The following is a 12703-nucleotide window of genomic DNA, read 5'->3' on the forward strand; positions in this document are numbered from 1 at the left end:
TTTATTATAAAAAAAACTCTACTAGCGAGCAAATTCAGAATCAATTATTAATAAAATATCATTTAAATAAGAAATGAGCTCTACTGACGAGCTAGTTTAGAAAAATATTAAAATATCAGTTTAAAAAAGAAACTTTATTGAGCCAATTCCGTCTAGAAAAAAGGACTCTACTAACGAGCAAATAGATTTCATTAATCTATTATTAAATTAAATTAAATTATCAATTTTATTTTAAATAAAGAACTCTACTGACGAGCAAATATGAAATTTCTCTACTGACGAGCAAATTTAGAATTTAACAGCAAAATGACATTTGAGAGAAAAGGGACTCTACTGACGACCAAGTTTCAAAAAAAAAAAGAAATTAGTTTAAAAAAAGAATGCTACTGACTAGCAAATTTGCAATAAAAAATAGAACCCGGTGTAAATGCAAAATTATTAGCAAAAGTGTAAAAGGACTCTACTGACGATCAAATTAAAAATTCATTAGTTAAAAGTCATTCTAGTGAAAAGGGAATCTACTGACGAGCAAATTTAAATGAAAAATTAGTTAAAAGTCATTTTGGTGATAAAGAGACTACTGACGAGCAAATTTAGAATTTAACAGCAAAATAACATTTTAGAGAAAAGGGACTCTACCGACGACCAAGTTTCAAACCAAAAAATAAAGTCAGTTTAAAAAAAGAATTCTACTGACTAGCAAATTTGCAATAAAAAATAGAACCCGGAGCAAATGCGAAATTATTGGCAAAAGTGTAAAAGGACTCTACTGACGAGCAAATTAAAAATTTGTTAGTAAAATGTCATTTTAGTGAAAAAGGACTTTACTGACGAGCAAATATAAAATTTATTAGTTAAAAGTCATTTTAGTGAAAAAGGACTCTACTGACGAGCAAATTCAAATTTTCAGAAAAAACAAACAAAAATTTTACAATCTTTCTTCGTAACTAAAAATACGAATTAAAAATTCATTAGCAAAATGTCATTTGTAGTGAAAAAAGGACTCTACTGACGAGCAAATTAAGAATTCATAGTCCTACGAAAGTTGGTTGAATTATATGAATTAATTGGAATTTGGAACTAGTGGTGCATGGCATCGTACCTTAAGTCAAATTGCTGGAACTTCTCGAAATCAAAAATATTTAATATAACTTTAAATAGTTTCGAAAATTTTGATTTTTTTTATATCTCGAGATTTTTTGAAAATTTAAACTTAAACTAAATCCAGCAAATTATTAAATTTTTATTTATAACAATAAAAACTTTTTAAAGTGTTAATAAACCATTAAAATTTGTCTTTCCTTCGAATGTCCTTTCCGCGTCCTTGTAAGGAGTGTTGCCAGAACTCGAGGTCATGTAAGGTCATGGGGTTGCACGATGTGAATATAGGCCATAATAATATTAATGAATTGAAATTTTTGTATCAAGTACGGTTCTGCTTTTTTGTGAATTTTATCACAACTATATATTTTTTTCCACGAACAAACATTTAGAATCTTTTATCGCTCTCGAAACTATTTCGGAAAGCAAACAATAAAAATAGTTCCATATATATATATATATATATATATATATATATATATATATATATATATATATATATACATATAATGTATACGTATGTCAATTCATTCGTATCGATATTGTTGTTAAATTTCGAACTATAAATATTTAAACAAGAAATTGACGATAACGAATTCCTTTCGATAAGATTAAATTTGTTTAAATAAAAATAATAAATATGTAGGCGATGGGATAGTTTTTTTTTCAATGGCACCTAAGAAATTTTATTTATAAAATACTTTTATATTCGATAGAGAAATACATTTTAAGATTGTTTAGTTATCTTACAGTAAGTCCATTGAGTATAATATTTCATATTGTTTATATGTGCATTATAATAATTAATATACTTATAACAATAGATAAATATATAAAATATAAAAGTATTTATTTATTTTATTACATTTATATTTATACATTTTGAATTCAACGGTTTTCTTAGCCGCCATTTTTGCAAAAAATGACACGAAGTTAGATCTAACTTCACATCATGTAATTTTAAATGCAGACTTTTCAAAATCGATTTTCTTATTATATTAAATGCTTTCAAATAAATACTAATAAGTAAAGAAAATTATTACTCTTAAGTGAGAACTTTTAATAAGAATAAGAATTTTTAATAAGAAGAATGCTATATTAATTAATTATTAGATAACAATAAATAAATAAAAGTTTGTATTTCATATTTTGAATTCAACGGTTTCCTCAGCGCCATCTTTGCAAAAATTTACACGAATTTGGACCTAACTTCACATCATGCAATTTTAAATGGAGACTTTTTAAAATTGAATTTTTTACTCTATTAAATGCTTTCAAATAAATACTAATAAGTAAAGAAAATAATTACTATTAAGTGCGAATTTTTGATAAGAAATATGTTATGATAATTAATATTCAAATAACAATGGATAAACAAGATTTATTTATTTTTATTTATTTTATATTTTGAATTTAACGGTTTTCCCTGTGCCATCTTTGAAAGAAGTGATATGAAGTTATAGCTAACTTCACATCACATAATATTAAATGCAGACTTTTCAAAATTGTATTTTTTACTATATTAAATGCTTTCAAATGAATACTAATAAGTAAAGAAAATAATTACTCTTAAGTGAGAATGTTTAAGAAGAAATATGCTATATTAATTAATTATCAGATAAACAAAAGGTTTGATTTAATATTTTGAATTTGACGGAAGATTCATTTTTTTAGAACTTTTTAAAAATAAGATAATTAAGAATTTTTAATTTTTTGTTATAAACATATAAGGCAAAATTAATTTTATGAACTTTGAAACGTTTCAATTTGGTCGTGGGCTTATTGAACTATGAAAACTTGTAGAGTTCCTTTTTTTATCATGAGTTTCTGTTAATTATATTTTGCCTTAATTCATTAGTATGGCAACTTATTAGATTTATTATTAAATTTTAAAACTAAGAATGTTTTATATTAATTTTCAAAATGTTCACGATTTGTCTTCTGATAATTACGAATTTAGGAACCAAAAAATAACAATATATTTATTTACAAATCGTGAATTGTTTGAAATACACCACTAGTTCCATGTTCTCAGAAATAATGTCACGTTGCATTATTTCATATTTATCTCTAATTTAAGGGGAAAAACATATCGTTTAATAAAACTGGTGACTAACATCCCGCATCCTCTGTTGTTTACTAACATTCACACATCATGTATAATAATATATAAATATATATGTATATATTGTATAAATACGTTTAGCAAAAAGCCAGGGACGAATTAGACTTCAAACAAAAAATAACATTAAATAGTAATTCACAATTATTATCATTTGAATAGGTTTTTGCAGTAATCCAGTAAATGTCTATTTCATATATTTGAAATTTGAATTTTGAATTTTACCGCGTGAATCTAAACGCGCGAACTTCACACTCAAAGTACATTATTCCACATTTACGTGCAGTAATTTTTAATAGAGAATAAAGATAATTCTGTAACAAGTTTAGTAATTTTTTTCTAGACAATTTTGTTCCAAGACTTGTTCTAATTTTTATGTGCACAATTAAAGATAGTTTTATAAGCTTTCTAATGATAAATAATAATTATAATATAATAGATTAAATTTAAACAAAATAAATAAAACTTCCTTTTCACATACAAACCCCTAAACACCCCTATACAAACAATTAAAATAAAATTAATTTTATACAAGAATACATCCCTTACAATAGATGAGAGTTAAACTTGTACAATTTGTTTAATTTTTTTTTAAATACAAATAAGTCTCCAAATACACCCCTGGTATTTTTATCACATCTCTAACCCTCCAAACTTCCTTTTAACCTACAAAACCCTAAACAACCCCATACAAACAACTAAAATAAAATTAATTTAAAGACAAAAATACATCCCTTATGATAGATGAGAGTAAGACTTGTACAATTTGTTTTAATTTTTCAAAATACAAATACGTCTCCAAATTCATCCCTGTCAATTTTACCACATCCTAAACCCTCCAAACTTTCTTTTCACCTACAAACCCCAAAACAACCCCATACAAACAATTAAAATAAAAATAAATTTGTACAAAAATACGTTCCTGATAATAGATAGAAGTAAAACTTATACAACTTGTTTTATTTTTAAAAAAATACAAATATGTCTCCAAATACACCCCTGGTATTTTTACCACATCCCTAACCCTTCAAACTTCGTTTTCACCAACAAACCCTTAAACACCCCCATACAAACAATAAAAATAAAAATTTTATACAAAAATACGTTCCTGATAATAGATGAGGGTTAAACTCATACAACTTGTTTTATTTTTTTAAAATACAATTACATCTCCAAATACGCCTCTGGTATTTTTTAAATTTTCTAAACCCTTCAAACTTAGTTTTCACTAACAAACCCCAAAACACCCCCATACAAAAAACTAAAATAAAATTAATTTTCTACCTAAATACGTCCCTGTACAACCGCACACAATCAGCCATCTTTCTTTTATACAACCAGCGCCACTAAATTTTATTTCTCTCTCAAACGTCAAACGTCATGTAATAATAAAAATTATTAATTTAAATAAATAAAACAGGTTTAGTTTAAACAAATTTAGTGTAAAATTAAATAAATTAATATGTAAATAAATTGTGCGTGAGGTGAAAGTAAGTGCGAAGTGAAAAATTCAAAAGCAAAAAGTAAGTGACAGATCTAACCTCAAAATTGTACAATATTGTAGAAAATAGTTTATTTGGCTTGAAGTGTGTTTGTTTATGTTTATTTGATTATAAATAGTGGCTAGAATATTTTTTTATAAATGGTGGCTAGAGTTTTGATGTTTGTGTGAAGTAATTTGTTGCATAATTGTGCAATACATACAATTTGCACATAAGTATATTATTTATTTTGTAACTTCAAAACCATTTGTTTAATATAAATGTTGCCTTCCGCAAATTTGTTCAAAATTAAATTGTCTATAATATTGTCTAATATTACAATGCCCTACAGCAACTCTGTATACTTTAAAAATGCATTTAAAATTACATATACTAGTTTCCGTACAAACTGTACTTCAGATTTAGATTTCTTTCATACTGCGTGAAATAACATCTTGGTTTGGATTCTAGTATACCCGGTGCATAAATTTGTTTTATTGTCTATAATATTATCTTACATCACAATGCCCTACTGCAACTCTGTATACTTAAAAATTGTATTCGAAGTGCACCATACTAGTTTCCATACAAACTACACTTGAGTCTTATATTTTTCTTTAGTGTGTAAAGTTACATCTTGGTTTGGATTCTAGTATACTCAGTGCATTAATTTATTTAGTCGCTTGTAACTTCCAAACTATTTGTTTAATATGAATGATGGGTAAGAAAAGCTTGTTCAAAAATAAATTGTCTATAAAGTTGTCTTGTATTATAATGCCCTACAGCAACTCTGTATACTTCAAAATTGCATTTGAAATTACATATACTAGTTTCCATACAAACTGCACTTGAGTCTTAAATTTCTTTCATACTCTATGAAGTTATATCTTGGTTTGGATTCTAGTATACCCAGTGCAATAATTTGTTTTATTGTTTGTAACTTCCAAACCATTCGTTTAGTATGAATAGTGCCTTCGGCAAATTTGTTCGAAATTAAATTGTCTATGAAGTTGTCTAATATTACAATGCCCTACAGCAACTCTGTATACTTTAAAAATGCATTTGAAATTACATATACTAGTTTCCATACAAACTTTACCCAGTCTTACATTTCTTTCACACTGTGTGAAGTAAAATCTTGGTTTGGACTCTAGTATACCCAGTGCATAAATTTGTTTTATTGTTTGTAACTTCCAAACCATTCGTTTAATATGAATGATGTGTAAGAAAAGTTTGTTCAGAATTAAATTATAAACAATGTTGTCTAATATTATAATGCCCTACAGCAACTCGGTGTACTCTAAAAATGATTATTAGATGTACATCTTTGCTTTCGCCATTATTGTAAAGAATGAGTATAGTAAAAACGGCGGATACAAAGTTGTATATTTACAAATTTTGTTTAGAAATATCGATAGATAAAAAGGAACTCTACTGACGAGCAAAATTATAAAAAATATCAAATGAAAAATGGACTCTACTGACGAGCAAACTAATATATTAACTCTTTTTTTCGTTTATTAATGTAATGTAATTTTTATTTAAGAAAACAAAGAAACTCTACTGACAACAATCCAACACGATTTAAAAAAGTAAAAAAGAACTCTACTGACGAGCAAATCGGTATCCGTAAATTGATATTTTATTATAAGTATATTTTATTTGCAAGTTTGATTTGCTCGTCAGTAGAGTCTTTTTTTCTAAATATTTTAATGAAATTTTCCGAAACTTCAAGTTTATTTTTGTCTTATTTTTTTTTAATATTCTACTCTGGTCGAAGTTGCTCGTCAGTAGAGTCCTTTCTGCAATTAATATTTTTACTAATATTTTCCTTTAGTCCAAAAATAATTTGATTGTCGGTAGAGTTCCTTTTCTAATATTTTGTCCAATTTTTCTATTTTTTACCAATATTTATGAAATTTCGAGTTGCCAGTCAGTAGAGTCCTTTCTAGTGAATTTTCATTGATAGCTTAAGTTTTGCTCGGCAGTAGAGTCTATTTTTTCCTCTACATTTTTGAATGATATTTAATAAATAGATTTACATTGCTCGTCAGTAGAGTCCCTTTCTTCTGAATTAATTTTCTAAATTGAATATTTTTCACAAATTTAAGTTGATCATCAGTATAGTCCTTTTGTCATAAAGATTTTATAATTATTCTTCTCAAGTCCAAGTTTTAGTTTCTCGTTAGTAGAGTCCCTTTTTTAGTTTAATATTTATATTAATAGCATTGCTCTCAAGTTCGATTTGCTAGTCAGTAGTCTTATGTTACACTTTTTTTTAATCTGACCAAGTTATATTTGTTCGTCAATAGAGTCTCTTTTCCCATTTTATTTCATTAATAGTTTTGTCAAGTTCGATTTGCTCGTCAGTCAAGTCCTTTTTTAATTGGAATGCAAAACATAATTTTTTTAAACTGAGATGTTATTTTTTTTTAATGATTGTAATTGTATAAATCTTACAAAATTTTATGATTTGTGTATAAAATTTTATGTCACCTCCATAAATTGTTCACAGAAATAATTCACAGAGACGTTTTTGGGAATCTTGTTTTATTCACCAAACAGCAAAAACAAAAACAGCATCAACAAAAGAAATGATAACTTTTTAATTTGTGAAAACCATCAAGTAATTTTTAATTTATATATATATATATATATATATATATATATATACAAATATTATAAAAAGATGTACTCACCGAGACGAAGTACTTTTTCAAGACAAATCATTACTTCTGCTTGCATTCTCTACAACAAAAAAAAACAATTATTATTTTAATCACTAATTAGGCATAAGCTATAAGGCAAATTGCTGGAACTTCCCATACCGTAGCAAAATATTCAAAAATTATTAAATGTTTTCAAATAGTTTATTATAAATACTGTAACTTCGTATTTTATGGACAAAATATAAGAGCTTATAATTGAACGAAAATAAATGAACAAAACTTGATCAAGCTGTGTTAGGAAGAATCTTATCTCATATTTCTTTGAATTATTTGCCATACACAACTAGTTATTTTTTTGTTGAATTAGATAATTGATGTACCATACAATTGAATCATAAATTTTGCATAACAAACCATTTATATTCCAAACGAGTCATTCATCATTCGAAATTATATTTCTATTTGTACTGCAGAAACAATTGTATTAGTGCAAATTTAGTACGTATTTGCATTTCTGTTCTTCTTTAATAACAAATCCAGACGAAACCAATGCAACTTGAAAAACAACATTTACTGAACAATACAGAATTCTTGAATGAAACAATAAAAGTTTAATATCTTTTTAAAAATTATTTGTAAAATTCATTGTCAATTATCTATTTCTAAAAACAAATTTTCATTCAATCATTCTATGTGAAAATACTTCACATTATAAACATCAGTGAAAACATGGGTTAAAACTAATAAATTTTGTCTTAAGGCAAGTTGCACGATTTTTCTGATACTAACCTATCTACTGATACTTATCAACTTAAACAGAAATAAAAATAGAATTATAACATATCAAACTATTAATTTTGAAAATAATGTTTTCCCTCACAACTTTAGTCCTTATCAAATTTGCCTTTGAAATTTTTAAAATCGGTTAAGCCGTTTTTGAGTAAACGTCGACGAAAAGTTTGACTTTTATCTTTTTCCAATTTCGGTATCGTACGATTCAGAACGACTTGAACATAAAATAAATCAATCGTATTCTCTTTCGAGCAGTTATTGTTTTTGTAAATGAATTCTACTGACGAGCAAAACAAAACCGATTTAAAAATTCTAAATAAGGACTCTACTGACGAGCAAGATAAAAAATGACTCTACTGACGAACAAAATGTAAAACAACTTGGACGATCAGAAAAGGATTCTACTGACGAGCACATACAAAATAAGAACTTAGAAGATCAAAAAAGGGACCCTACTCTAATAACAACTTGGTAATAAAAAGGGACTCTACTGACGAGCAAATTGAATAACAACTTAGAAGATGAAAAGGGACTCTACTGACGAGCAAAATGAAAAACTACTCACTGTTAATAATAAAAAGGGACTCTACTGACGAGCAAATTGAATAACAACTTAGAAGATGAAAAAGGACTCTACTGACGAGCAATTTGAATAACAACTTAGTAATAAAAAGGGACTCTACTGACGAGCAAATACAAATTAACAACTTTGATGATCAAAAAGGGACTCTACTAATGAGCAAATCAAATAACAACTTTGTAATAAAAAGAGATTCTACTGACGAACAAATTTAATTACAGTTTGGAAGATAAAAAGGGACTCTACTGACGAACGAATACAAAAAGCAACTTAGACGATTAAATAGGGACTTCGAAATTGTAAAACAACTTAGTAATAAAAAGGGACTCTAGTGACGAGCAAAATAAAAAAACTCCTTAAAGGTCTAAAAATGGACTCTACTAACGAGCAAACAAAAAAAAAATAATAAAGAACTCTACTGACGAGAAAACTATATCCCAAGACGACAAAAGGGACTCTATTGACGAGCAAAACAAAATAGAGTCTGAAATTATAAAAAAGAACTCTACTGACTAGCAAAAAATATGAATGAAGTTTGAAAAAAGGACTCTACTGACAAGCATATTGCAAAACAACTTGATAATAAAAAGGATCTCTACTGACGAATAAATACAAAATAACAACTTAGACGATCAAAAAGGAACTTTACTGACGAGCAAATTGTAAAATAACTTAGTAATAAGAAGGGGACTCTATTGACGAGCAAATTGTAAAACAACTCAGAAGATAAAAAGGGACTCTACTGACGAGCAAATACAAAATAACGACTTAGACGATCAAAAAAGGGACTCTACTGACGAGCAAATACAAAATAACAACTTAGACAATGAAAAAGGGGACTCTACTGACGAGCAAATTATAAAATAACTTAGTAATAATAAAGAGACTCTACTGACGAGCAAAACTAAATAGACTCTAAAATTCTAAAAAAGGACTCTACTGACGAGCAAATTGAATAAAAACTTTGTAATAAAAAGGGACTCTACTGACGTTCAAATTGAATTACAGGTTAAAATTTTAAAAAGGGACTCTATCGTGGAGCAAACTTAAATCTCGTTAGGACTCTATTAACAAATAAACAAAAAAATGTAACTACTGTATGATGACACGCATCGAGGGTCGAAACGTACAAAAATAACAGCAATAACATTTCAAGAATATGTTTTCAACATCAAATAAAAAATCTTAATATAATATAAATGATATTTTTGCATTATTTGTTAGATGATATTAATGTTAAAGGGGGCCATGGCAACGCTATTTATTCTTGTTAGTGATTATGTGAAAATGTCCATCTTTTTGCCGTGCGATCAGGCGTATTTTACATATAAACAAGCAAGAGAGAATGTTATGATAGCAGAATCTTCCCTTACTTGTTTTTATGTAAAATACGCCCGATCGCACAGCAAATATGTAGACATTTTTACAGTTTTCACTGCCAAGCAATTATAGTTGCCATGATAACGAGGCAGAATTACCACAAAACTATTCTATCTCACGCATTTTGACAGTTTTTAGTACCAATTTATATGAGAAAATATTTTATATGCTATCTATTCTACGGCAGAATCGGCACATAATTCTCGATATTAGACCGTAATCTACTGACGAACAAAATAAATATAAACCAGTAAGATGGAAAAGGACTCTACTGATGAGAGAAACTGCATCTGAAAGGACCATACAAACGAATAATTTATTTAGCAACATAGAAGATAAAATGGAAGTCTAGTGACAAGCAAACTGATTTCGATATAAGAAGAAGAACGCACTCTAGTGACGAACAAATTAAATAGCAATCTGAAGAATAAAACAGAAATGACTCTACTGACGAACAAACCGCTACTTCTAAATAACGATAAATAAATAACGTATAAAAATAAATATTAAGAATGAAAGTACTTTAACAAATACAATTCGAGAACATGAGAGTACATTTTGAGAATAAGTTTTGAATGTCGAACAAAAAATTTCATTGCATATATAAACAACTACACTATTTGCATTAGAAAGTCTCGATGGTCAATCTCAACATCAGGGAAAATTATTATCAGTGTTTTCAGAGATTTTTCAAAATATTTTTACTTTTCTTTCAGAATGATTACTATAAACCAAGATGGTTCTGGAGAAGACAACCAAAGGAACCCTCGTGCCATCAATTCGACCAACAACGAAAGCACTTTATTGCAAGGACAACAGACATATTTTGCAGACGAAAAAGTCTTGATACCAGAAACAGAAAAAGTAAAAAAAATCACTTTTATATATATATATATATATATATATATATATATACACATTTATCTATCTATTTTTTTCCAGGAGGGTTTCAGTTTCCGTAAACTATGGGCCTTCACCGGCCCTGGATTTTTAATGTCGATAGCATATCTAGATCCTGGTAATATAGAAAGCGATTTACAAAGCGGTGTCGTGGCGCAGTACAAATTGCTATGGATCTTGCTGAGTGCCACGGTGTTGGGCCTTGTTATGCAAAGGCTCTCGGCAAGGTAATAAAATTTACAATGGACACATGAAAGATTTTTACTATTATGTTATAAAAACAAGAATTATTCTTTTTTAAAGTAATACATTTTTAAAGTAATATGTTATATTTTTATTTGCTCGTCAGTAGAGTCCCTTTTTACCATTAACTTTTTTCACAAAATAGTGACCTTTTGGTCATTTTTATTCAAATGTTTGCTCGTCAGTAAAGTCCGTTTTTCCTAAAATGTTTCAATATATTTGCTCGTCAGTAGAGTTTGTTTTCGAATAAATTGCTCTTAACATTTTCATTTGCTCGGTCTTCTTTTCCTATTAACTATTAACTTTTTTTTGCTGGCATTTTTTTTAAAGTTATATGTAGATTTGATTTGCTCGTCATTAGAATTCTCTTATCTTCTAAATCGTCAGTAGAGTCCTTTAACATATAACTTCAGTTTGCTCGTCAAAAGGGCCCTTGTTTTTCTTTACACTTATTTGTTTGTCAGTAGTTTCTTTTTATCTTATTTTATTTTGTTTGTCAGTAGAGCCCCTTTTCCCTTATTTTCAGTTTGCTCGTCAGTAGATTTCCTTATTTCTATAATTCTAAGCCTTTAGGTTGCCAATAGGCCTTTTTTATCATCCAAATCGTCAGTAGAGTCCTTTTAACTTATAATTTCAGTTTGGTCTTTGGTAAAGTCCCTTTTCCTTCCATTTTTAGTTTGCTCATCAGTAGAGTCTCTTTTTCTTCCATTTACAGTTTGCTCGTCAGTAGAGTCCCTTTTCCTATTTAGTTTTCAGTTTGCTTATTAGTAGTACTTACCTTTTATTTTTAATTTGCTCGTCAGTAGAGTCTCATTTGTTTTTAATTTGCTCGGTTTCTTTTCAATTTTAATTTTAGTTTGCTCGTGAGTAGAGTCCTCTTCTAGGCTCAAGGCTATCAGTACAGTTCTTTTATCATCTTCTAGATTGTCAGTAGAGTTCTTTTATTATATATTGACATCTCTAACCTTATAGATTATTTACACATGCAACGTACCTTACGGCAAAATGCCAATTACACCGAGTTCAATAAAATATTGTTCAATAAATATTGTTCAATAAAATATTGTTCAATAAAACTATATAAAATAATAAAACAGAAAAGAAATTGCACAGTGTGAAACACACTTTATACTAAAGCCGTTGCACCACTTGCAATTTCATATACAGCGCTTACAAATATATTTATATGAACGTAGATACATGTGTTGACGGCTTAAGTATTTAAAGCTGTTCTCACATGTACGATTTATGAAAAAATTTAATAAAAATTCGAAATTATGTTAAGTTTCAAATGCGTCAACGGATTTTAACCATTTAAAAACCATTTGGACACACATTATTAGTTTTATCTGATAATAATATACGTAAGATTGATTTATAGAACAAATAATATAAAATGTTTATATTATAATTCAAATAAAACAAAATGACATAC

General features: G+C 27.8%; 2 protein-coding genes across 2 annotated transcripts in view; one reads left to right on the forward strand and one right to left on the reverse strand.

Moving 5' to 3' along the window:
• The window catches only part of LOC113378024 (male-specific lethal 3 homolog), a gene marked incomplete at its 3' end in the record, with an annotated part of 161052 nt that overhangs the window by 82462 nt on the left and 65887 nt on the right, over positions 1-12703 (reverse strand). Inside the window, 1 exon segment of the mRNA XM_026618522.1 lies at positions 7404-7452.
• The window catches only part of LOC113378022 (protein Malvolio-like), an 87757-nt gene that overhangs the window by 37957 nt on the left and 37097 nt on the right, over positions 1-12703 (forward strand). The window contains 2 exon segments of the mRNA XM_026618520.1: positions 10842-10989; positions 11068-11252. Coding sequence (XP_026474305.1) covers positions 10842-10989; positions 11068-11252 — 333 coding nt within the window.

This window comes from Ctenocephalides felis, unplaced genomic scaffold, assembly GCF_003426905.1.
Source record: "Ctenocephalides felis isolate EL2017-DRISC unplaced genomic scaffold, ASM342690v1 CF-g0.4_SCAFFOLD_01886, whole genome shotgun sequence".
NCBI lineage: Eukaryota > Metazoa > Arthropoda > Insecta > Siphonaptera > Pulicidae > Ctenocephalides > Ctenocephalides felis.